Source organism: Xiphias gladius, chromosome 9 (genome assembly GCF_016859285.1).
Source record: "Xiphias gladius isolate SHS-SW01 ecotype Sanya breed wild chromosome 9, ASM1685928v1, whole genome shotgun sequence".
NCBI lineage: Eukaryota > Metazoa > Chordata > Actinopteri > Istiophoriformes > Xiphiidae > Xiphias > Xiphias gladius.
In genome coordinates this window covers 10,975,867-11,002,608 of record NC_053408.1, presented here as the reverse complement: position 1 = coordinate 11,002,608, position 26,742 = coordinate 10,975,867, and the positions used below count along the sequence as shown (strand labels likewise).

Genomic DNA, 26,742 nt, shown 5'->3' with positions numbered 1-26,742 from the left:
ACTGATAATCTTTTGAAAAACAGGAAGTTTAATGAAACTGGACAAAAATGCTGTGGTGTAAGAATATCTTCAGTTGTCTTATTTCAGTGGAGTCTTGAAATAACCACGATGATGATAAACATTACAGATAATAAACCTTAAGTTTGCAGTGTGTTGCTCAGATGACAGGTTTAAACTTAATATCATTGATTTTGGAAGTCAAGCAATTGGAAACAATCATTTTATGTTGATTAGTTTTACTAACAATTCCTCTGAATGATGTAATTTTGCTGCATAAACTCTGCAGCCTGTTCTATGTGCTGTGTACTTATATTTCTCAGACCCAGTTAAAATTGTTAAAAAAAAAAAAAAAAATACACATGGTCAGGGTTTTTAACAATGGGGTCAAATTTTTTTCGTAATCATTTTACAAATAAAACAGATTTTTGTCCCAGTACAATCTGCATTTATTTACAATAGAACATATTTGTAATACAGCACAGCTTCAATACCACAGTTGAATAAATACCCTGAATAATTTCTTTGCCAGAAATTATACCTGTTAGTAGCTCCATTAAAACTTGAAACATTAAGGGTGACAGGATGTAATAGGAAAAGGACTTGTCTGAATATTAGCTGTATCTGATAATATTGTTATTTGATGTTAGAAGTTTAGAGGGAGGCTTTGTTCTTGCCCTCTATGGATATTAGTAACTCGACATAATTTTCAAAAAAAAAGACAAACCATCTCTCCAAGTTATATTAAAATTACATTTCAGCACAATCTCCTTGGTTTTTCTGAGTCACCATTTTTGTTTCAAATCAGAGAGAAATAGGTGGAACATAGCCTGAGGTGCACCAGCATTCTGTCTTCACATTAATTCACAAGACACTCCCTGCGCAGTGGACAACAAGAAACACTGGTCTCTTCCTACATCTTCTGTTTTTCAACCCCTAAGTACTCACAAAGTTTTCTCCAGAAAAATAAGAAAAGGGAAAGTTTAAATCTTAATTGTATGTGGGTCTTTTTTCATATAAACAAATACTCATCACATGTAAATAGAGGGGACATTTTAACACACAATATTACTGATCTCTTTGTGCTCTAAACACAGGCATCATTAGCCGGTAGGTAGGAATAACTGTTCCATCTCTTATGGGCAAGTCTGCAGTTAGTCACTGCAGAGACAGTTTGGGGAATGCAGAGGGTGGCATCCAGGTAGACGCAGGATGGTCAGTCTCACCTGAAAAGAGAAATCATTTGCCTCTCAGATCACAGGCTGCACGGATACATGCAAACAGCAACCTGATGAACTCTGACAATGTGTTAGCGGTGCCACATTTTGTGCACGAGTAATGGATGTACCTCATTCCTGAGTGACTTGCTGACGAACATGTTCAACTCCTCCACGCTGCTGACGTGCAAGTCATTCATTGCCAGAATCTGGTCTCCTTTGTGGAACAGGCACACTGTCTGTGGCTGGCCTGTCCACCCAGACACACTGTGACACACACACGCACACACAGAGAGAGACACAAACAAATATTGTGTTTTTTAGATTCTTTCTGTAGATCTCATTCACACAATATTTACCTTTGGTCTTTTTTTTGCATTTTCTTTGTACATCCACACCAGGGCCAAAGTTTGGCTCTGGTATGGATTGGTGTGAGATGTCTATAAAGAGTCATCGGGAGAATTGTGAAATGTCTTCGGGACCAAACAGCGAGTGAAGTTGACTTCACACTTCTAGATACAGTATGACAAGACATAGTGTTGAGATGAAAATAATTCTAAATTTTCCTCCTATTAACAGAGTCTCAGCTAAGATTTCTGTGGCCCTTTGTTGGCCCTCTCCAGCTGTTGGCCCCTATCACCATTTTCAGTTAATGGCTGAAGCCACAATCAGAAGATAACTACTACTATCTGTTCTACTGCAGGTTTGGCTTATGCCTCACGGCTTGTCTAAACAGGAGGCGTTTCAGCCGCGTTGTTCACTCATCCGTTGGTCACTCTCACTTCAGCCATGTAACCACGGTCCGTATTTTAGCAAATTTTTACGCTTCATGTCTATTTTCCATGATTTTCCATGTGTTACTATACAATGATTGTGTGTTGGGTGACCTACACTGAACTCTGTGCCCAGACACACCCTGTGTAGACACTGACGGATGACTGAAGCTGCTGCTACTCTGCCAACGTGCTGCCTTCACTACACAGTGTGTGTAGACACCTTGTCAGGCTCCAACTTTAATGAGCTATTAAAACCAGCTCAGAGAGAAACAGTTACTGCTGCTTTGACGACATCTCGAGAAGTGTCTTAAGCCAAGTAGAGCCAGACCTGACATGAAATCTCAACCAAAATAACCATAAACCAGAGTTTAGAACAGATGTAATAACTGAGCCTGACATGAAAAAATCCAAACTTTTCTATAAATGGTGTTTGTCTTGTGATCTAGCAGCTGCGAAGTAAACCAGTATTTTTTTCTAGATCATAAAGGTGATTGAGAATTCTGATTTTGTGCAATCTCAGTATAAATAAATGTCCAAATTTCCACACAGTACCGCTGAGTGCTCTGGACCATCCAGCACAAATGAATGGACAGCTCCTGCAGCGCAGCATTAAGCCTGACTTTTCTCAACTGCAAAAAGAGCAAACAAGGACGTGCAGCATCACCGCCAGCGCTGCCTGATGTGAACTGTATTTTTTTTTTTTTTTTAAACGGAGTCTGTAATTTCTGGGATGATGACAAATCTGCAGTAGAACAGACAGGAGTGGATGTGGCACACACATCTGTTGTTTTAGTGCTTTCATTAATATTAATGGAAAAAGGAAAAAAAAAACAGCTGGAACATTTGTTTCTGTATTTTTTGTTCTTTGGGTTGCATTGATTCAGCCTTTCCAGATGTTTCGATCAAAGCAATCCAGTATCTGAGACATCTCAAACTTTTATTGTCCAACAACAGTGAGGTGATTTGTCCTTTTTCACAGACAAACTTACCAAGGTTTCCCATCCACTTCTGTTAGTCTCAGGTGTTTTTTCAAATCTGCCTGCTTGACCTCAATATCTCTTTCCTCTGGGATAATGGGGTCAAGACTGGAAAGAAAAATGACAGAAAACAAATGCTTTATTTAATGCTATGGTATATATTTTGACATACTAAAGAAAAATACATCTAAATCTTAACCCCTAATTGTCCAGTGGAATAAAAAATTGTTTACTTGTAAGAGCTGTAAGGGGAGAAGTTTTCCTAAGCACCTCCTTCATTCCTGAGAAAATATGTTATTATTGTCTCCTTCCTCCATTACATTGGCATGAGTGTCTGGATAGACAAGGACTTATAATTGTCTTTGAACAGCTCGTTTAAATTCTGGTTTCAAAGTCGCCTGAGTTATAAATGTTTAATGTCGAGTGCTTCTTATTATTATTCTACTATTATTGTAGCCCCTACTGCCTGCAGAAACCTCCAAAAACTGCTCTAACCAGTCCTGCAACATGTCAGTGCTGGTCCCAGAATTCCTTTCTAGTTATTTATTTTACTGAGTCACCTTAAATGTCTTTTTTTCACTTGTTCTCCGTAACCATTACAAAGCTGTATCTGACTTATTGATCGGCAACAGCAAACACAGCGCCACAGTGGGGGTTTCCAATGTCTCCTTGTACAACTACTCTAAAACTAAAGCAACTGTTGAACGACAGCACTCATGCGTCTCTCTAACGCGCTGCTTCAGTTTATCATCACATCCCCCATAAATGTCCCTATCTCTAGTGTTTGTCTTACAAAAGGGGGAAAAATTCAAACAGCGCCTCCCACTTGGTAGGTACTTTTTTTGGATTCAGGGTCAGTTATTTCAGAATCTCACCTCTCAGTAGAGCTTTGTTTTTCCAGTGTGTGCGCATTTTGACTCTCCAGCATCTCCACAGGAGAGTTGGCCCCGTTGTCGCTGGAGCTGCTGCTGAAGTCTGAAGTACGTGTTTCTTCTCTGCAAAGGCAAGTAATAGCATGAGGGATTTTATCAGGTACATGTCTCCGTTACACTCAGCTAGTAGTCACTTGTGTAGTCTTGGTTGACATATAACAAAAAACCACAAGACAGCTTTTAGAGAAAGCGAGAATAAACCACGAAGAGGCTGTCACGAAGCAGGAGCCAATGATTTATGTTGACTGCAACCACTGAAGCCACAAAATGACACAGAGGAGGAACCATCTGAATCTGCGTGCACTGTCGTGGTGGGTGAGTCACAGGCAGATAGCATAACAACAGATTCTGGCACTGTATTAGAAGCCTTGGATGGACAGACGTACACATTTGCCCTTGTGGCAGAAAATAACAACAATGAAGGAAAAAGAAATGTTTGATAAAGGTCACAAGAGCACTGTGTGTACCGAAAACCAAAATACTGTAGGTTTCTCTCAGTTACATAAAAAGGGGACCAGATGTCTTGAGGGTTTTTTAAAACGGTTCATAAAAGCAGCATGGGAGAAGCAAATAATTCCCTAATCAGCGTGAAAGCGCGAGAGGGATTCTGATTAAGAGGCACTTCAGGAACGAGTCTTTTGACCCATATGCCAAAGGTAGTAGAGAAGATGGTCGTCAGTGCGGCGGCACAGCGGTTGGCCACTTAGAAAGAAATCAAACACCAGTGCGAAACACCAAATTATCACTTAGTTTAGTATTGCACCAAATCGAACAAAGCAAACAGCAGAGGGAGAGTATTTTTACGGAGGAGAGTAATGCATGGAAACGCTGGAAGAGGCAAAGTGGAAGTGATCGCCTGTTGCGCTGGGGATTAACACAATGGTCTTAATTGGGTAAAGCTTGCCCTGTAGGAAACAGAAGGTCTGACATGCTACATCAACACAAAGCTGGATCTACACACTCAACATTGTTAGCCCTGTGACGGCCTTTCCACTTCAAAAGACTTTACCTGAGCAACTCTTAATATGCAGAAAGAATATTTTCTGACGGTAAACTTCTTCCAAGCTTAAATGTAATGAAAGTAAGTTCGGCATCACTGATTTTCATATGATAAGGTCAATCTCGTGAATCTCACAGAGTATGCAGTTTGGTTCTTTGTTTCGCTTTTAATGTTGACAGCCTTAAAGCAAAACAAAGGAAGTTTTAGATTGAAGAAATATTCAGCAAAAGATGATTATTACATTATTCCTCTTCCAAATTAAAAGCTGGGGACAGCACAGGCCATGAGTTACAGTCAACTGTGGCTGCAGCGAGCCATGTAGCTTATTAGGATCTAACAATAACAAATAAATCACAGCTAACATGTGGAAGATGTTTATCAGTTACGGCTGACTTGTAAAACCAATTTCAGCTTATACAAGATCACAAAAATCCGCATCACAAGACATATTGTCATGGCTCAGTTGTACATAAATCAGCGAAGATGATCAGTGCCATCTGGTTCATTAAACTCTTTCACAAGATGAAGTTACATAAGTTGCTAAACAGGCTCTGGGTTCCCTTTTTTAGCCTTGCCTTTCCTTGACTAGTCCTACAGTGTCAACAGTTTTGTGCTGTAAAAGTAACACCCTCGTTGTTGTCAGTCTAGCTGCTTGAGCCAGTGAGGCTGTGGTTACCTCTGATGAGTGAGCTATTTTGGTATCTAGGGCACTGACAAAAACATGTTGCACAAAGACCATAGGACACTGACACCGATGACAACATGAAAAGTCAAAAAATACACACAGACACGCACACACGTGCGGCCCGCAAAAAAGAAAATGACCCTGCAATGGATCTGAGATCTACCTGTCTTCAGTTACTGTCTCCTCATTGAACGGAGGCAGTGGGGAAATCTGGGTCTTCAATCTGTCAAAGACCTTAGTGACAGACCTCATAAGACTGCCAGCGGTAACCTCTTCAACTTCATGGTCTCTGGAGGCATTTGGCACAATGAACTGCTTACAACTTAAACAATTATCGGCAATTATTTGTCATTATTAGGAAATATGATTTTTTTTTTTTCAGTGATTTTGCAACTTACGCTGCCTGGGCCACTGTCTCATTATGTCTAACCTCCTGCATCATTTCATATCTGCAAGAGATAGAGATTCAAATCAATAAAGAAACAAAAAAACAGTATATGAAATGCTGTAGAAGTGAAGGTCACAATTCCAGCATGTGTCATTTGAACAAAGGTGACATAGAGTGTTTTTGTCTGACGAAGAAAAAAGTAATAACTTAACTTAACTTAACACTTACATTGACTCCATGCTCTTGCCGCAGGTTGAACCATTTTCCCCGACCTCATTCACAAAAAAGGACGAAAATTACAACTAGTATTAGTTACAGTGCACATTAGTAGGAGTTCAGTTAAATTAATCACAACGTTTGATTCAGCTGTAATAGTACAACATGCATGGCCAAGCTGAAGTTGTTTAGTCACTGTTGTCGATGTATTTAGAACTGAAACAATAAGTTGATTCAACAAGTAGTCAGTCAACAAAATTAATCTGTAACTATTTCAATAATTGATTAATCGTTTTAATCAATTTTAACACACATATGCCAAACATTCTCTGCTTCCCACTTCTCCAATGTGAGGGTTTGATGCTTTACTTTGTCATATATGATATTAAGCTATCTTTGGAGTTTGGGCTCTTGGTCAAACAAAAAATAACATCAACGTGGTCACTTGACATCACTCTGGTAAACTATAATTGGCATTTTCCTATATTTTAATGACATGTCATAGATAGAATGACTCATTTATCAAGAAAATAACTGGCAAATGAATTGATACTGAAAATAATTGGTAGTTGCAGCCCTACTTGTAATTGTCTCAAGTAGGATTTCGGATAGTCATAGATTGGATTCAAAGGTTCTGATGCACGTCTTTTGGAAAAATCTTCACCCTGCTGTCCAATCAGAAAGCAATATGCCATGTGTCAGAAGGAGAAAAACAACCTCCAGTTGCCCCAATTAATATATTACTAATTACAAACAATCAAGTTGAGATGTTGTCCCTTTGATTTTTCAGTGTTGTTTACCAAAGCATTTGAGGATGGATCAGACATGGACCGTATTTTAAGCTGTGGCTGAAAAAGAAAACAAAAACACACATTAAAGCACACGTGTGTACAATATTTGTGTGTTTAGTGCATGTGTCACATTATTCTGAAAGCAGAAGGTTTTGATCGTAGAGAGATTTGTAGAGAAAATGAGACGATCCCCGTGAAAATGTGCAGTGTGTGTTGTGTTGCTTTCAGCCCATTAACCCCTAGAAGGGGAAGAGTGGGGGGGGGATGTTTGACATGCAGCAAAGGTCCCCGGCCAGAATCAAACCATGCATGTTGTGATTATGTGACATGCAATGTAACCATTCACTCCAGCAAAAAGTAAAATGTGCTAGAATAAACACAGGACTGGAACAGTGCTAAAGTATGACTAAGAACTTAGTCGACACCACAGAGCCATGCAGTCGTCCAGCAGAGTGTTCTGTTTCTGAATATTTTGAGCGTCGGTATGAGTTTGAGACCCATCTCTTCAACGACAGCAAGATGTAAAGGTAGACTGACAGGATGCATGCATTTAGAAAGATTTGGCCAAACGCAAGCAGAGCTTTAGTTGCAATGGACCAACCTTTTCAGACACAACAGCTGAATTTCTTTATCGGCACAAGGGGGTTAGAAATAACCTGGTAAAACAGGAAGGGAGGTCTATTAGAGAGCTGATTGATAAGCACGGTTAATGGAGCCAGAGACCGACAGCAGGAAATAAAATAATTGTGAAACAAGTGAAAGGAAAGGAGGGAAAGAAGAGAAAAGCCACTTATTGGATAAATTACTTGTCGACATCCATTTGAGCCAGGGGACATGAGCATTTACCTCAACTGTTTCAACTGTTTCCTTTAGCAGTAAGAAAATACAACAAATAATTACTGTCAGTGACAGTGACATAGCTGGTAAGCAAACATGACAGAAATATAAAAAAAAGAGCAGTGCAACAGATGCTTTGTGTCAATAAACTGTTACAAAATATCGTAAAGAACAAAAATCTAAACGTACCTCTGAACCCATACATTTATGTGGCAGGTTTTTGAGGGCGTCAAACAGGTCAGAGAACCAGCCTTCCACTTCCTCACTAGAAGAAAGAAGGACATATGAACCGCTTTTTAAACTAGAATGGCACTCAGTAGAGCACATACCTCCGACAAGGCCAAATATGTCCACATGTAAGCTGTGGCAAAAAATTGTCGCAATGTTAAGGAAAGTGGTTAAAAAAAAATTCCTGGATAAGCCCCTTGAACCGCATCCGCACCAAATTTGATTGGGCTCTTCCCTGGCCCATGCCTCATCCTTCCACCAAGTTTGGTGCAAATCGGTTCAGCACTTTTTGTGTAATCCTGCTGACAGCTAAACAAACAAACCAACAAACAGACACGGGTGAAAACATAACCCCCTTGTCGGAGGTAAAAATAATTTTTTTCCACAAATTATGGCTATTACATTCAATTTTAAATTCAATTTTAAATTCACATATAAAGTGGAAATAGTGACATTTAGCAACAATTCAGTGTGGGCAAAGTGAAAGGCAAAGCCATTATCTGCTGATTGACGGTAACCAAACAGGGAAGCAGCATCATAATTTAATTTTGATTGTTATAACTCCCAAAATAGTAGATGGTGTAAAGGGCAGGGGGAAGTGTTTTATGAGGCACTGTGAAAGTGTCAGTCAGTGCCTTGAGAGGAGGATTGGCCAACTCAGCTGTGGCCTCAACCTCACACCATCACTGACTTTCAAATTAATGCAATTCATGTACAGTATTTGGGACTTTCTTTCTTCACGTTGCCGTCGCAAAACCCGAAACTAATACTACTCTTTTGAAAAAGTTATATTGTTTTACAATGGCAGCATTCATGCACAATCCAAACATGATTTATTTTGAAAAATACACAGATGATCTGTGATTATTGTGGACTCATGACAGGATTTTGATTAATTAAGATTTCAGATGAGGTTTTTGGGCTGCTGGCTGCTCATTCGGACATTTTTCACTCCCACATAGTCCTACAATTCCCCCAATAAATATTTATGTTTAGGGTCATAGTAAAAGACATTCCTATGTATGTGTGGCATGTACTGTTTTTACAATACAGTGTCATAATATGCGTTTAAGTTTGTAAAAGAGTCATAAATTCCATCTTGGTGCTTTATGTCACTCTTCAAAACCAGATGACTGACCTCGTCTCCCCGACGAGGAAGTAGTCCCGGTCAGCAGCCCTGATGTAGAGCACACAGGATGGGGAGCACCTGGCGCTCTTCTGGACCCATCTCCATCTCTGGTGGTCTTGAGGGTTCACATACAACAGAGAGATACTGATACAAGGACACAAAAGATACAGATGTTGAAAATAACATTTAGTCCTGGAGGAGATATACATCCAAAAACAAAGCCCTCTCAAAAAATGAGAGAGAAAAACAACATGCACACAAGCTTATAAAGAAATTCTGGGAAAACATAGTTTAAGAGAAGTATGTTGTTTCATATTCTTCATGTTTTATTCGTTATAGGTTACACAGGAAATAAAAAAATAACAATAAATTGCTAATAAATGGCCCATTCGAGGACATACCGTGACAAGTTTATCCCTCCAAGTGGCCTGTCCTTTTCCTCTGGACTCCTGAAGTACTTCAGTTGATGTTCTCGATCACTGATTTTGAACAGCACAAAATACCTCTTCTTCCATGATTTCTGCAGGAGAAATACGATATAATAAATAATGTAATGTGATTTTTAAAACATATGCACATAAAAAGCAGCAATATATTGCACTCTTTGTGCTATCTGTCACCTCTGTCTTCAACCGCTTTGGGGGAGGAGACTTGAACAGGTATCCAGATCTTATTTCTGTTGTAATTTCAAGTGGTCTGTAGAACACGGCATTTCCGGCTGAGGGCAAAAGAAAAGCCTATTGTTTTGTGATCATTAGCTTAAATCTTGTCTGTGTTTACAGAAATCTATAACTTTATTTCCCCGTAGGATCTATTTGGGACTACCAGCAAAGGATTTATGGAGGGAGAATGAACAAGTTGTGAAAAACTGAAAATAAACTTGAAGAGTAGTTTAAAGAAAGGACTGAGTGATTAAAAATCTCCAAACTATTAATGAGGGTGCCGACATGCAATACCTATGTACATAATTGAATTCCAGGTGTCCTTGTCAAATCTTTTGTGACTTGATCAGCTGTTAAAAACAAGTTTTCCGATACACTTTAAGCAAGCCCAAGATACCAGTAAATAACCACAAGCACCTAAATCAAATCATAAATCAGGTTTCCAGATGAAATACACTACCTGTGCTCTTCTGGGCCTTATGCATTGTGACACCTCACCTAAACAAAAATAACACAGGCATCTATCAGTCTCTGCCTCTTCCAGACAGCATAAAAATATCCAGGGGGAAATAGTTAACCTTAACTAACAATGTAGAGTTTAAAAATAGGCTCAAGCCTCTGTGTAAGCAGAGCAGGAAATAGCGCTCAATTCACAAAAAGAAGCCTTGTAATTTTCACATGTACATTTATGAGAAAAGAAAAAACATTTTGTGACTGTTGCCAGTGAAGACATTAGTGCACTAATTTATCTAATTTATTTAAGTCTATAATAAGTATGCACATACAGTATCTTAGCAAATTTAAAACTTACTAATATTTATTCTTCTCTTCACATCCAGCCATTGTTAAGGTTTACACAATTAAAGTCTCACTTTTCTAAGACGGAACCAAATATGTGTTGGCGAGTCGATGCACATTAAACTATGTTACACATCACAGAGTAATTAAATAGGAACAACAAAAAAATCCAACACATTACTATATATATATACATATAAATACACATATATATACATACATATATAAACATAATATGGTTACCTGTGTAGCACCTGTTCAGAGATTCTGCTCACCTCACTGTCTTTAACAAAAGTAAGTGTTGCTGCATGAGGAAGCTGGATGTTTTCTGTACCTGACAAACAGTAACAAGATATTCATAAGGGGAACTGGAGTTTCTGGTTCTTCGCTTGAGTTGTTTTAAGGTTCTACCCGCTGTGTTTGTGGGCTGCAGAATTCCATGCAACGCTCCTTAAGTAGGATGACGGCAGCAGAAAGAGAAAGGGCGGCAAAAAAATAATGGTAAAAACCACATCGACAGGGAATAAATTTTAGCCAAAAACATTCAGGTCAATCATAATATGTCTGTACTATGTGAGATGTGCATGTGAGATTTAAAGGATGTCAGGTTATTATTGTACCACTTCAGCTGAATATAGTATGTCTTTAAAGCTGTGTAAGAGTCCAGATTATGAACTCTTGACGCATTCTCAATTCAAATTCTGATTTTAACTTCCTTGCAAAGTGTTTCAGTTTAGAACTTTGATGGAAGAAATGTAGAATTGGTCAGAAGAGCCCCCCCACACACACACACCTGTTGTAAGCAGGTGTAAGGATCACTTTTATTTTTATTAATATTCTGTATTTGCCTACAACTGTAACTTCTCAAATATGAAGATGTATTTTATAGTATTACACCTGTGTTTTACTACATTGTCATTCATCATCTGTTTATAGCCTTACCAACTTATTAGGAGTTATTGAAAAATTAATTCATAAACACTCATATTTACAGTGCATTATAAACAATTTAGGAAATGTTTATATGGTGCTTATAATTGCTAAATAGGCCGGAATAAAGCAAAGTGTTGCCAGTATGTTCATAGCAAGGTTGATATTCAGACGCTGGAGTAAAAAAAGCTACAACATGCTTCGGTAGAAGTAGTAGTATCAGTACGTGCCGGGCAGTTAAAACCAAAGAGATGTTTCTGGTTGAAGTTTGTGCAGGTTCAATTCTGCACTGATTCAAAGTCGATTTATCAGCAGAGTCGCAGCCGTATGTATCCCATGGTGTGAAACGACGAGCAAACCTCTCTCTAAAGCGGCTGCTTTAGCCCTACCCAGTTCAGAAATGGGCATGACATTCTGAGGGGTTGATATGTAGCACTCAGATGGAGGCATGTCCTGTTCCACTTTCTTCCATATCCTCTGATGAGAAATGTGTCAGGATAACAGGGAGGAGGAGACTGGAGTCCTGCGTGGCAGATTTGAGGGATATTCCGTGTCTGTGCCGTGACGTGAGGATGACTAGAATTTGACTTTAGTCCTGTCAGTCACTAGACGAATGGGAGTCAGCTGCTTTTGGTGCATCTCTCTGCTTGTGCATATGCATTGGCCATTTGTGCTACGCGTGTAAAAGATCATGGGTCATGGCGAGCATTTAAACAGGCATCGGCTGAGACAAATTTAACTTTCTTGTGCTCAATTGCAACGGAGACCTAAAATCCCTTTGTGCACATGGAATATTTAGCGAAAAAGCACAGTGCAAAGTATATGAACAACAGCACCGTCAGTGTCTCATAGACTTCCCAAACTCCGTCAAATGTGCATTTGGGTGAACACATAAACACACACACACAGACGCTCTTATAATCATACATCAAGGTCAGTGTCAGGTTGGTATATAGAGAGCTGTTAGGGGCTTCTCGGTTAGTGGGGCATGAACTAACTCTTCCTCAAGTCTGACAGCTTGCCTGTGTCCTGCTCCATTAGCCCTTCTCTGCCTTGAACCTTGTTTCCTTCCGCTTGTCTTCAAAGTTTAGATTCACGGTCTCTCCCTAATAAAACAAGGCGCATGCTTGCAAGTGCACCAGGACAGTGGAGGGCGGTGGGTGGCATATATTAACCCTGTTCTCCCCCTCCCCCACGACAGACCTTCACATCTGTGGCAGGCCTATAAAAGCCCTCGTGGTCGTGTTGTCACTGGTTAGTGGAGTTGCACTACTGCACTACTGTACGGAAAATGAATAGTGAGCTAGGAGGGAAGGTCACAAATGAAGTAAGCAATTCCTCTTTGGTTTCTTTTTGAGAAGAAATGTCAATGACACTGTTGACCCACCACCTTTAGCTCATGTTTTCACTTCCTTTTACCTGCAATTCTTGAACTCTTTCTTTTGATTTTCCTGCCTGTATGTGTTTCAAAGGAAACTCTTCTGAAACATCAGCAGCACCTGCAACGACAAAGAGATGTCATTACCTACAGGATGAAGAGGCTGGCAGCTAAGCAGGAAGAGATAACAGTAATTATGTTAAATAGTTTGCCTTACAAATACAGTACAAATTGTTTGCTCAAATCTGTCATTTTCTTGCTTTTAGGCCACAGGCTAATAGCTAACACCTGCAAAATCGTACTAGGTGGGACCACATGGGGGCACATGTGACTTTGCAATCAGCAGTCCCTATACCTTAATCAGAGACACGATAAGATTGAATAAACGTTGGTGAGAAGGGTCTGAATTCTTTGGGGTATTTAATCAACAAAAGCAGGAATCTTGTCCCATCAGTGTCAGTGTCGATGAACATTATGTTCCAAAACATCCCAAGGGTCATTGTCATACTAAAATCATGATGCATGCTGTTCAACCTGAAGAGATTTTTTTTTTTTTTAATTCGTTTAATTTGTTCAGTGCCTCATGCTCTTGAATTTATCTGACAACAGTGAAACATAGAGCATGTCCTTGTACTGCTGAAGCACATTAGACCTCAAGGTTAAATGAGTTATGAATTCTGAAATTCACTTTGGGTTTTGCTATCCTGCCTGTTTTATTTTGTTTTGTTTATGCATATAGTGGTCCTCCTTGTTTGCCTTTTTCCCGTGCTCTTCCAACACCAAAGCATTTTTTCGCATAATGCTGGGTAGTTTTTGTTTATTTCACTCTGTAGGATCTGTGCTGCATGAAAGCTCATTTCATAGATATGTTGATTGTTGCTTATGTGCCTAACCAACATACGGTGCTGTAGAGCTGAAATGGTTAGGCAATTAATTGATAAGTCTTTTGGCAGAAAATTAGTCTGCAACTATTTTGATAATTGATTCATCATTTACAAGCAAAAATATCAAACATTTCCTAGTTCCAGCTTCTCAGTTGTGTTTTTCTTCATCTTACATGATAGATAATTGATCATTTTTGGGTTCTGAAATGTTAATCGTGCAATACAAGCTATTTGAGGACATAAACTTAGGCTTTAGTAAATTGTAAGAGGCATTTTCCACTATTTTCTGACATTCTATAGACCAAACAATTGATGGATTAATTGAGACAAAAATTGTCAGATTAACTGATACTGAAAATAGCCCTACTGTGTGGGGTTTGCAGGTTATAATTCACAAAACAACATCCAAACCAGACCATAAATGTACAGCTATTATATATTACATATACCTGTACTATTACAGTATAAACGTGTTTTCCAAAAAAAAAAAAAAAACCCAAAAAACATTAGTCTGTCAATATACTACACTACTACAAATGTATTTCTCTGAACTTAGAAGAACACCAATGCAGTGAAGGACAAAATCAGGAAGAAGTATGAAGACATGAAGCGGATTTTAGATGAGGATCTTCGCATCACTCTGACCCAGCTGGACACAGAGCACGAGGCCATGGAGAAGTTAGTGGAGGAGAGGATGGAGGACTGCTACCATCTCACCCAGGAACTGAACCAAGAACTGGACAACCTTGACGCCTATGTGAAAAAGGACACACAAGATGTTGATATTGAGGTAAACACAAGGACAGATCCAAAGTTATGATTTCATGCAACTTATGGGGCATATAATACATTTTACTGTTTCAAAGCTCTTTCAAAGGTATAAAGATCAGTGATTATGTATTCTTTTTATATCTTCTACAGAGTGCTGAAACAGAAAAAAGGTATGTTTATATTTGTGCTCCCTAATTGGGAAAGTTGTCACATGGGTTATTACTGGTTCAAAAGGTAATTGAATTGACGAGAAGCTAAGACTTTTTTGACTTTTGGTGCTCTGCGAGTCGTGTCAACCGTTTCTTTTGTTTGTATTTAGAATTTCTGAGACTCTGAAGGTGACTCACCCTGACCTGATTCAGATGGATGAGTTCAAGAATGAACAGCTGCTGAGTCTTACCATCAACCTGCTGCTGTTAATCAGATCCCAGGTCCCTGTCACCAAGAAACTGTTTCAGAGCTGTGAGTTCTCCCAAAGAGACAGGTAGACTGACGTGAAGGAATCTTGCTCCAAGCTATGTCAAAGGTTACAGCTGTTACACTCGTGGGGAGAACATGACATATCATCTACAATATCTTTTGTACAAGTCGCTCAATTTTTCTGATGTCTCTCACACAGATGCTGCAGATGTCGTCCTTGACGCTGACACCGCCCACCCCAAGCTGATCATCTCCCCCAAAGGGGACTCAGCCACCTACACAGGCACCTGGCAGGACGTCCCTGAGACTCCCTCCCGCTTTGACAACACCCTAAACGTAGTCAGCCAGCAGGGCTTCACCAAGGGCCGCCAGTACTGGGAGGTGGAGGTGAGTGGGAAGAGCTACTGGGAGCTGGGGCTCACCTACCCGAGCATCCCACGCAAAGGCCGCAAGGAGGACTGCTGGCTGGGCCGAGGCAAAGAGTCTTGGTGTGTGGAATACTTCAATGGAGACTACACGGCGTGGCATGGGGGTGTCCAGCATGAGCTGACTCTGCTGGCAGGTAAACAGTTCACTCGCATTGGGGTATACTGCAGCTTCCCTGGGGGTTTGGTGTGCTTCCTTGGAGCTGATACCATGACCCCCATCCACTGCTTCTGTACTGGGACCTTTACTGACACCTTACATCAAGCGTTATGTCCTGGTCATGACAATGAAGGCACAAACTGGAAGCCCCTTCAAATCCGTGATGCTTCCCGATCAGCTCCTGTTCTCTGAGCTGGGGCTGGAAGGCCTAAGGGAGACTGTGGGTGTCAGGTTATTCAAAATGCTTTGGAGGGAATTTTTAAGGTCAATCTCAATGTTCGATTACAATCTGCAGTCATGTTGTTCATTTCCAGTCATTCATGCTTTTCTTTATAGTGGACATACCAAAGCTAACATGACGTTAGAGCTGTCCTTCATACTGTGGGACAGTGCTTATTTTTTAAAGTTTATTTTTAATGCCATGATAAAGCAGAATACCCAGTTGACGAATTGCAAACGACAGAAGTTGAGTTGGGAAAGAAAGAAATAATAAATAACCTTTAATTTGGTAAGATAGATCTGCTTTTAAGCTTTCAAGATTTGGGATTTGTCTACCATTACTTTAACTCAAGGAGTAAAGCTGGTGTTATCCTATATTTTTCTTATTCTCAACAAATCTCATGAAAATAACAAAAACGCATTATTCTACCTCTCAATACTTCCGACCCGCCTGTAGCACTAAGTCCCAAGCCCAGTGGTTTCCACTAAATCTTATATAAAATCAGTCACAAAAATAGAGCAATAGTAATAAGTAATGGGCACTGTAAATTTTATCATGTTTCTCAAATATTAGTAAATATTGTATTTGTTAGGGACTCCTTTTAGTTGCAGATTAATACACATTTGGTGCTCTAGTGAGTATTTACAATATCCAGATGATGTGTGTGTTCAACTCCATAAAAACAGTATAGTGTCCATATTTCTCATAATGAAGCAACATGTCACTCAGTTAGTATGGCTCACTGATGTGTTTTAATATATACAGGAATATTTTAGTTAGATCACTTCATTGTTGGTTTTCGTCTTATTATGAGATTTGTTGACAATAATATAGAAAAATATAGAATATCTCCAGCTTTATCTTTAAACTGTAAACGGAAAGCTGAAAGAGTTTGTCTACTATTAAAGTATGGACGGCTGAAAATTCAACCTAACACTGAGAGTAACTTATAGGTATAGCTCTAAAAATTCAAAACGATTCTTGTAATATCTTCAATATTTGGTTGAGTAAATTAAGGTAAATGTATTAACATGTATAAAGCATCTTCCTGGTGTCAAAAACAGCAGCCTCTAAATGTGGTCTGTGTTTACAGATGTGCAAGAGAAATGACACACAACTTATTACACAATAAATTCTTTATGTTTATTACAATAAAATGTTTACATAAGCATTCCTCTGTTTTGAAGTTATTTAAACAAGGTATTGCCCCAAATGAAAAAAATATTGGGCCAGATTATAATTTCAATGTAATTCATTCATTATTTTTTTTCCAAATATTTTCTAATATATTCCTGAGGACAACAGCATTTAACACCTGAAAGCATTTAAAATTTTACCCCTAAAGATAAATTTTTCCGTCTTTCGATTCCATTCCAAAACAAGTGGAGCAAACACTCCTTTCAGCACAGGTTGGGCACCACATCACTGATCAGAGATCCATGTGTCGAGAGGGACTCAAGAGTTGTGGCTGTATTGGACAACAATGGGGAATGCCAGTATTGATCACACTCCTGGCACCTATAAATATTATGTTAGTAGTAATAAAATAATTAAAAATGACTGATAAAAAATACAAAGCGAGAAAAGGAGAAAGTGTAATAATAAATGAAAGCTACTGCTGAACTTTTCCCCTATATTACTGACACATGCAATCATGTGAATAATGTAAAAACATTGCAGCAACAGTGAGAGTGTGTATTACGGACATGTGGATTGTGTATGTTCAGACTTGTCACCACCAGTAATAGCTGCCTCTGTGAATGACAGACTTTGGGACAATAACAGTGTATCTGCACAAACAAACTTTGTGTAAATTGTAATGACCAGCAGCAAATGTCTTTTATGTATTAATAAATATATTTTCAGATTTTACCATATAATTTAATTATAATAATTCATTTAATCAGTTATGCATTATTGTTTTTAAAAACTTTGCTTAGTGCACTAAGTGCTTGAAAATCATATATAAAAGCATTTTTTTCATGATTTGGGTTTTTAAATCATTCTAAAGCAAAGCTCAATTTTTAAAAAAAAAGTAGTAGGACATTGCTGGGTACCTCTTACTACAGTGTACAGTATGTTATGACAATGTACAACACTAATATACAGTGAAATGATGTGGCATCGTGCTTTGGGCCCCAGTCCAGCTTTACACTATATTTCCCAAATTTATGACATTTTTAGACATTCTCAAATTCCCTATCTGGTGTCAAAATCCTATCATGCAGTAAAGATATTTAAGAGGAATGTCTAATTTTAAAGATTTTAAAAAGGGAAATTCATAAATCTGATTTGTTAGACCTTGACTAATGAATAAGACAAGTGCATTATTTTTATCATATGCAAATACATGAACTTCACCTTCTCGGGCTTGAACGACAAGCAAGTGAAGTCTTCAACATCACGCTGAGAAAACTGGCAAAATTGCAAATGATTATTGCTTTCATGGGGGTGGACTATATACTATGCACTTGACCCAAAATCTCATAGAACTAATCACTACACAGCAAAAGATCACACCTTCCTAGCCATACGTATATGAAATTCTTTAACATTACATTTACCCACTTCATGGGACATTAAAGAACCTGAGGATGCCAGCATGCTGCTACCAACTTAAACTTGCTAGGAAGGCTGAGACACTGAGCCTTTGGCAAGAGCGTCGTGACATGTTTCTGCTCACAGGAGTGTTGTCTTTTTCTTTTGTGTCTTTTGTTTTGACAACTGAGAGCTGAAAACGTTAAAACACGGATAACTGAAAATGGTCTGATCCATTTGTCCGGATGCTTTTTTTTTTTTTTTTTTTTTTTTTGGCTTTAACAATTCGGTGGACCAGGTTTGTAATCAAGGCAGGTCCCTCATCTCTCATATATCAATCAAAGGGTCTGTAATCACTCTATTCTAATCCCTAGTTGAAATTTCTATAGACTTATTGGTGCATCTCAAAAGAAGCTTCACTTAGACTAGTTTCGAAAAATCATATTATATAAATATAAAAAGGATAAGATTAATTAATTAAGGCTTTAAAAACATTCAACTCTCACCTGGTTTCCAATATACTTTACTGTGTAATAGTAATAGAGTATTATACACTCTACAGATGCAATGGACTGCATTAGACAGGTTTATGATCAGTTTCTTGAGAGACTACTCTCAGAACACCAAATGCCAGTTATTTCAGTTATTCAGAAGCTGATTCCATGCAGTAAATGATAGTGCCAACTTTTTCCTGTCCTTGCTTGCCCTTGCCCAGTAGGTAGAGTCCGTGTCAACATCTATTGCAAATGCTGGAAAATGGAGAGACACATATTTAGATATGATTCCCCAAACCCACAAAAACTGGCAGCAAATTTTCCGGGCTGGTAGAATAACATGGATATTTCACAATGCCTGTCGACAAAGATCAGATCAAATGTGACGCCATTATTCTGAAGAAAAACCTGAAGAGGAATAAATTTCACCATCAACACATGAACGCGGAGTGCCACTGTAAATTTTTTTTTTTTTTTTCTTCACGGAGTGCTGGTTTTCGGGCCCAACTACACATGCAAAATGTTAATATGTGCTCCAAATGAGCAGTGTCCTGCTGGGCCTGAATCATCCCTGAATGCTTTGACCGCTTAGCCGGTACCTGAAACAGTCAGTCTGTCAGTCAGTCAATCAGTCAGTCAGTCAGTGATGTCATACAGTACAGTAAGTTAGGTTGGCGGTCAGTTGAAATACAGTTCTTTCGTCAGCATAGAGACCACACAGGGAATCTGCTTCTTCTCACTGAAACGTGGGTCTTCAGACCAGGACTCAAAGCTGGTGGCCACCATGTAGTTGACCCGTGTCAGGATCTGCATTATCTCCAGCTGCTTGCCAAACTCGTTGAGGACGTTGCAGAGTGCCTGGACAAACCAGGAACCACGTCCAGGGTTCCTCCATGAGTAATACCCTGGAAAAATCAACTTGAGTCAGCACTGAAACTGCGCTCCTAGGTGTTTGCTCACTGATGCACCCAGCACAGGTATGTTATAGATACACAAAACACTTTCACTTCAACCATTTATGTGTTTGGCAATAAAAAACATGTACTTTAAAAAGAGACTTCACTTCAAAACAATGCTTTACCTGGCACAGTGGAGTAGGCAAAGAGGAAATCTGCCTCTACAGGGATCTTATGTCTTGGATTAGCATCCGTCTCCAGGGTGTCGTTTGGCGGACCCGAATCAGTCTGTATACCATCATCAAATTCGGAACCCCGACAAGCCTGGTGAAGTAAATGAAATGACATTTCATTGTGATCCTGAGTAGCTTTCTCAACGATGACCTGGTGAAGCAATTAAAACATTAACTGTTTTTAAAAGCTAGAATGGGCAAAAGATTTACACAGTAACCATTATGTGTCCATGGGGAGCTACTGAAACCCATTCAAATCTGTCTTCTCAACAAAAAAACCTGCTAAAGTTAAATGTTTCTGTCATTGAAGCCCTAGGTTGACCATTTGGGTCAAAAGCTGTTGACTTAACACATAAATCTATTAGTTGTCACCAACTGTAACATTATTGTTACATAATTACAATATGTTTTTTTTATAATTTTTTTTTATATCACAATGTCATTTATAAATGAAAGTCTTCAGAACTGCGTACCTGGATGAAGAAGAGTTTTGGCTTTCCAACTAAGCTTTTGCACATGTCCCCCCTGAACAGCGAGGTCATGGTCTTGATGGGCATGGCTCCATCTGTGCCGTAGATCATGCCCTCCTCACCGTGGCTTAGCAGGATACAGGCGAAACACGAGCTGTCACTATGGTCTTCCTCCGAGGCTGACCCATACACACACAAACAAATACTCAACTCTTAGCTCGGCTCGGGCCTCATTAAACCTCTCTTAATTAGTGTGTAATCTCAGTAACATAACGGCCTCGTTTGAAATTCGTTATCCATTCGCCTTTTACATTTATATTGATGTCAAATACTTTAAAAGCGTTTTACGCAAATTGGATTGTACAAAATGTCATGTGTTTATCCTCAGAGGGGCATTAATGTGTAGATTTAAATTAATTACGATTTCTGTTAGACACTAGACACTTTGTTGACACTAGAAAAAAGGTTACATGTAACAGAAATCATTAGGATTCGTCCAATGGGCACCGTGAGTATATACAATAATGTAATGTAAATCCAGCCATTTATTTTCAAGACACTGTGTCATGGAACAAAAAGTTGATAGAGAGAATATTTTGAACTGATTGTAAGGCAAGACAAAATCATAAGGTTGCATTCGCCCAGGACTCAATATTGTCAATACCACATGTAATTGCAACTGTCCAGTTGTTGCCATCAGGGTATCTTATATCGAGCCAAGTTGCTGGACGGACTGACAGATAGAAAGACCGACTGGCCAACTGCTGGTGAAAAACTGTGCAGATTCTTAAGAATCGCAGCCATTTAAATATCATATCACATCAAACAAAAGGTTCACTGTAGTTTCTATAGGCATATGACATGAGAGGCAACCTCTCAACTGTCTTCACAAATTAAGGCCAGAGCCAAGCTAATCCCTAGCATTTATGCAATAACTTTTACAGCGGCACCACCTGCTGTCAGACCTGGTGTTTTTAAGAAAAAAATACAACATTCATTAAGATGAACAGTCTTGAATGCGATCTTGGTCATGTCGATAACAATGCATGTAAAAGCACCAATGTTCATCTAAGAGCATTGGACTGTGTGTATATCAAAACGAATGAATCTGGTAGAGCTGTAAACAAAGCTGGTATCTAAAACAATCTATCCTGTGTCTTCGTTGGCTAAGTAAAAAAATATCTGTGCTTCCAGGACCCCTCCACTAAAAATTATGTAACCACAGTGGTGTTTACCAACGGGTTGCAGTAAAGATGTCCTTATGTCAACATTAAAGTGATTAATTGAGGTCTGAACATCAGCTAGAGCTACAGAGGATAACTGCAATTTGGGTGCAGTTCAAATTCCCAGCAATCACTACATAATTAAGGTGAGCAGCTTGCCCATGTTGAGCCTGAGAAAACTTAGCTCAATATGTTTATGTGCAGTAATAAAGGCATTTTTACAGCGGGCCATCATTACGTTCAAGGTTACTAAATCTGCCATCAACTACAGTGAGACTGACACTATGAAGGAACAATCTTTTTTTTTTTTAAACATTTTTCAAAGGTGCTGTATACAGACAAATTTCAAATTACCTCACCACATTTCCTGTGAGTGTGGGAACCATGTTTGTTATACACTTTGTCCAGTTTGGGAGAACAAGGCGAGGGTGAAATAAAGCTTGAGCTCCAACACTGAATGACAGAGGACTTTACTACTCACCTTCTCTGAGAAGACGCTCCATCTTCTCACATGTCTGATCATTGTAGATGAAGACGTCGAAGCCAAGGCTCTTGAAGCACTTGAACAGCTCACCTGCGTCTCGGTCCGTGCCATTGCGTACATTCATCCCTGTCAAACAATTTGCATAGAATACACACTCTTTATGCAATAATATTGATCAATATTTGGATCGGTGTACAATGTGTTTGAAACAAGATGCCGTACCTGTCTTTTCATCAAAGTTTTTGTTGTTGATGATGATGCACTTGCCCACTCGCTGGTGGCTCATCTTATACTGGAATGTTGGTGAAACAATTCTGTAATGGCTTTCAGAAGAGTAGTCCTGCTCCCGCGTCTGGCCATCCTTATTCTTCTTACTAGTGGAGTCAGAGAGAAACAAAATATTAAGGAAAGTTATCACTTCCACGGCAGCATTATTAAAAATCAAAATTTAACACTACAGTACTCCAATATTGTTTACTTTTGAGCAGTAACACTCAGCTACACTTTAAAAATGTGGATATAAAGTAAATGTATAGAATATAACAGATCACATCCATAATATTTCCTAAACAAAGACATTACTGTCTTTTAGACCTTACCAAACAAACTAAAAAAAAAATATATATATATATATATATATATATACATATAAATTAGAATAGAAATAGGAATAATAATAACCATGAATGTGATAATAAAAAAATGCACTGGCCTTTAAATTTCAAAAAATTAATCAACCAAACATAACGTCTTAGATGCTAAAAGTTAGAAAAAAAAATGCTCATCTTTAATTAGGTCCATAAGCTCAGTTAAAAATTTCATAATGTTGTCTCTTACTGTACATGGTAGCATCTTGTGAGCCAAACGTTTTCTAGAAAATATTCTTGACTCTTACACAGCGTGACTGTGTTTTTTAAGTTGAAATGTTGCTACACGATAGTTACTTCGGCATAAGTAAATGTCCTTCCAATACAAGTAAAACTCACATGAAAATGAAAACACTGAACCACTTACTCAGAAACCAAAGAGTACATACATTTTCAAATAAGGCATTAATGTCACGGCCAAATTTGGTTGCAGTGATCCACCGTCGGGTTAAAGAAGAAACTAGAACATTTTTTCTTAGCGCAGATTTTTAAAAAATCATAACCACATCAATGTAGATTGAGCGACAGGAAATCTTCCACGAGTGGCAATTCACACAGACCTGTCATATTTCCATTCTTTAAAAGATCCATCCAGATAGCTAAGCCAACAGTGGCCCACTAGGGGCTCACAAAATCCAGGCTTGTTCCAGAAGAGCCTAGTCATCAGGTTACTCAAGCATGGGAACAATACACAGCAATGTGGACCAACAGTCTCATGCACATACACTCACAGGCAGCACAGCCATATTCTAATAAACATGTGATCCAGAACTTTTTGAAGCCCCCCTCCCACCTCCAAATTGTGCCACCATACTGTGCCAAACAATTGCGCGAGGGTGGGCAAAGAGCTGCAACTCTGTTTTGCTGTGGGCTGGGCATGGCAGAAAGAGCAGCAGGTAGGAGGATGGTGAAGAGGAATATGAGGCGGTTCTGTCGGTCTTACCTGGGCTGGTCATTAAGCGCTACGCCACTCTGCATCTGAAATGCGTTGGTTTTGTCTCGTTTCTTTTTTTCCCCCAAAAGAGTATGTTTCTCCAGACCTGGCAGCTTAATTTTTGGCTGTGTGCTAGGATACTGACATGCTCTCTGTACTGGATGGAGACCTGACTGGGCCAGCGGGTGCTGAGGACAGGGGCGGCGCACTGTGAGCCCCCTGAGTCAGCAGCCTCGCCACCACACCAGCGCTTTCTAAAGGCCTATTCACACATGGCCCCTGCACCTCGCTCCCTGCTGAGGTCAGACAGGGCAACAAGTTGCTCCTCTGCTGACAGGCACAGAATCCACCTGTACAGACGTACATACTGTGAGTGCCTAACTACTTCAAACTTCACACTAGATGGACAAGAAGCGGTACAACCAAAAAAAAATTCCTGAGAAAATCGCCACCTCACTGAACTACAACTAACCAAAGAGACTTTGTGATCAACAATTTCTGTCTTACTTAAAGCAAGATTTGCCCTGAATCGAACCATTTAAAGAAATACCGATGATTATCACCATTGTCTTTAAGATATTACACACAATTCCTCACAGATGACATAGCATGACAGGCATGACTTAAGAGGTATCACAAGTTGATCTACTGGTTGGTCATGTCCCCCTTCCAAAGAAAGAGAAACACATCCTGGTACTTTAGTACATTAGTTTTATGTAATACTTGTAAATATAGCGCCCATGTTTGTTAAAAAGTAGCCATGACTAAGTGACTATGCCAAATACATACCACTCAGTAGATTAGGAATATAGTTTGAACACTGAATGTGTGCTAATTTTGTAATATACTATTACATTTTTTTAAAAACAATTTCATTAAAAACGCACTTTCATCAGTATAAATCTAAAATCTGAGATGTCTCTTTTTGTTATTTTATGTTTTGTTTTGTTTTTTTCTTTTTAAATAAATATTCACAATTGTTATCCTGACAGTTTTGGGTAAAAATCTGAATGTCAGATAGAGGACACAGTCTTTGTGTTCGATTATCAGTTTCTGGGAGAAACATGAGTGACAGATGTTCTTCCCCCGCAAAGGTTCACAGTGCCACCTTGTGAGTCAGACTGGAATAAACAGGCTACTCCTCATGCCAGTCAGTGATGCATAAACCTTTACAAAACAACTTCAGACACCAAGACAATGAAAAAGGGACCCCACTCTATATCATACTTCACTGTTTTAGACCCTGCAGTAGTACAGTCTAATTTTGAGCAGACACTTGAGGACTGAACACAGTCCCAAAATTGAGTTTAGGTTTGTGTTCACGTTCCTTGCCCCATCATACTAATTAGACTATCCAAAACTAGATTACTGTGTCAAACCAGGTGTATATAGTTCATATTTTTTAAAGTTTTTATTAGATCAGGCTAAGCGGAACCATTGTACAGAATTGGTGATCTTACTTCACAGTTGTGTCAAGTTTGTCATCCCTTCCCATATTGCAATAATTTGACAGCCATCACTTAAGAAATGGTGCAATTATAATCTGAGAAATATACGCCAATTTGCTTTTAAAACAAAGCACAGTTCACTCTGTTTCTTCTAAACTGGAGAATATAACAGTGAACTGCACTAGAACCGTACCAGGCGTGAAAAGGGGAACAAAAAGACAAACAACAAAAATTGCAAAGCGACCCGGCCATTGAAGACAGTTCATACAGAAGGAAAGGTTTATGTTAAAAAAAAAAAAAAATCAGAACAATGTAGAAAGAAATTTAATAGACAACCCCACTCTGAAGAAAGGAGAACAGGATTGCAGCTGCAAAACAGTCGAGTCGTGCATATCTGGTGATACACGACCTTCTTAGTACCACACAAATGAAATTACAACAGATGGAAAGATTTAATACAAAAATTTTCCCCAACCAAAACAGACACACATTAGGCCACAGCGGACAGTTTGAAAGAGCACCCTTATCTTGTTGTGCTATTGAAATAACACAATTCCCATACAGTAACTACAGAGGGACTGATAATGAAAGTGCACGCAAGAGTAAAACATGCATATTCATATACAAGGTCTACTAAAGTGAATTTAAGTGAATTAAATTGCATAAAAGCCTAAATTAAATTGCATAAAGCCCAAAGTATGCGAGCTTCCCTCACGGATGTATGGGTCACCCCCTGTGGATACAGTAGATAAGCTGAGAAGAAAGTCACCTGCCGAACAGCAGAAATCTCCCTCTGCGGTCAGGTTTGGCGTCCGTTTCGTCTCCCGTCAGCTTCCCTTCCTCCACATCACCTCCAAGATCGGTCCTCTCAGCAGGTTCTCCAGCCATCTGCATTTACCACACGTATCGGACTTTAGCTTACAGTTTACACTGTTTGAAAAAAAAAAAGCCACAGTGCTAAGGCTTACATCATTTTAACGCTAACTTTGCTTTACGTCCCTTATTCCCCGTCTCTCACTGCTCACGTCAACACTGCTCGGGCGGTTGTTCAAACGGTTTAAAATCATGACAAACTATTATCTGGCTAAGTCACCACTACATTACGCTGCCAGTTTATTCGCCAGCGTAGTAAACTGACGTTATTACTTAAACCCCACTTGCTAGCTGGCTGTCCGATTAGCTGGAAACGCAAGTAATGCCGAGACTCGCTGGCCTTAAATCACACCAACTTTCAACGGCCACGTTGGGGTGAACTTACACTCTATTATTCGTGTATTACACGATGTCAGAGAGACTGTTGCGCAAAGGTGGGCTGTGGGTCGCCGTTTTCTTTGTCCACAGTTTTCGCTGACTTTCTGTTCCCCAGAAGACTCGGTTGAGAAAGCGAAAGTTAGTTCGCTTCCCGGTTTCTGTGGCGCGTAACGACGTCAGAGTCCCGCGCCCATCAGGTATGCCAGGTTTGACGTTCACGTTGACGCTGCGGAGAGCAGGCACGCGGTCGGTCGTGTACAAAGGGTTATTTTTATGTGTTTTTATATATTATCTTGTTATGAG

General features: G+C 39.3%; 3 protein-coding genes across 7 annotated transcripts; 1 reads left to right on the top strand and 2 right to left on the bottom strand.

Moving 5' to 3' along the window:
* Positions 1-43: 43 nt before the first annotated feature.
* LOC120793895 (pleckstrin homology domain-containing family S member 1-like) lies at positions 44-10,964 on the bottom strand. 3 transcript variants are annotated; one of them, XM_040134322.1, is made up of 16 exons: positions 10,877-10,964; positions 10,296-10,333; positions 9,794-9,891; positions 9,575-9,693; positions 9,183-9,317; positions 8,006-8,081; positions 7,826-7,846; positions 6,989-7,036; positions 6,770-6,856; positions 6,201-6,244; positions 5,983-6,033; positions 5,748-5,873; positions 3,843-3,962; positions 2,980-3,075; positions 1,346-1,481; positions 44-1,223 (listed from the first exon to the last, which is right to left on the bottom strand). In XM_040134322.1, the coding sequence occupies exons 2-16, from the start codon at positions 10,318-10,320 to the stop codon at positions 1,152-1,154; spliced, it is 1,254 nt and encodes a 417-aa protein (XP_039990256.1). In that variant the 5' UTR covers positions 10,321-10,333; positions 10,877-10,964; the 3' UTR covers positions 44-1,151. The 3 variants fall into 3 exon arrangements, with proteins under 3 accessions (XP_039990256.1, XP_039990257.1, XP_039990258.1); XM_040134323.1 differs by having other exon boundaries at positions 6,770-6,853; XM_040134324.1 differs by lacking the exon at positions 5,983-6,033 and having other exon boundaries at positions 5,748-5,807.
* si:ch211-28p3.4 (E3 ubiquitin-protein ligase TRIM39) lies at positions 3,862-16,982 on the top strand. 3 transcript variants are annotated; one of them, XM_040134327.1, is made up of 6 exons: positions 3,862-3,947; positions 13,036-13,131; positions 14,382-14,615; positions 14,747-14,766; positions 14,916-15,058; positions 15,216-16,982. In XM_040134327.1, exons 2-6 carry the CDS (start codon positions 13,096-13,098, stop codon positions 15,791-15,793), a joined length of 1,011 nt encoding a protein of 336 aa, XP_039990261.1. In that variant the 5' UTR covers positions 3,862-3,947; positions 13,036-13,095; the 3' UTR covers positions 15,794-16,982. The 3 variants fall into 3 exon arrangements, with proteins under 3 accessions (XP_039990261.1, XP_039990260.1, XP_039990259.1); XM_040134326.1 differs by lacking the exon at positions 3,862-3,947 and adding an exon at positions 12,783-12,890 and having other exon boundaries at positions 14,385-14,615; XM_040134325.1 differs by lacking the exon at positions 3,862-3,947 and adding an exon at positions 12,783-12,890.
* Positions 16,983-18,608: 1,626 nt separating this feature from the next.
* casp7 (caspase 7, apoptosis-related cysteine peptidase) lies at positions 18,609-26,632 on the bottom strand. The gene is made up of 7 exons (XM_040134328.1): positions 26,447-26,632; positions 25,958-26,076; positions 22,382-22,533; positions 22,157-22,285; positions 20,456-20,631; positions 19,935-20,073; positions 18,609-19,758 (listed from the first exon to the last, which is right to left on the bottom strand). The coding sequence occupies exons 2-7, from the start codon at positions 26,074-26,076 to the stop codon at positions 19,532-19,534; spliced, it is 942 nt and encodes a 313-aa protein (XP_039990262.1). The 5' UTR covers positions 26,447-26,632; the 3' UTR covers positions 18,609-19,531.
* Positions 26,633-26,742: the final 110 nt, after the last annotated feature.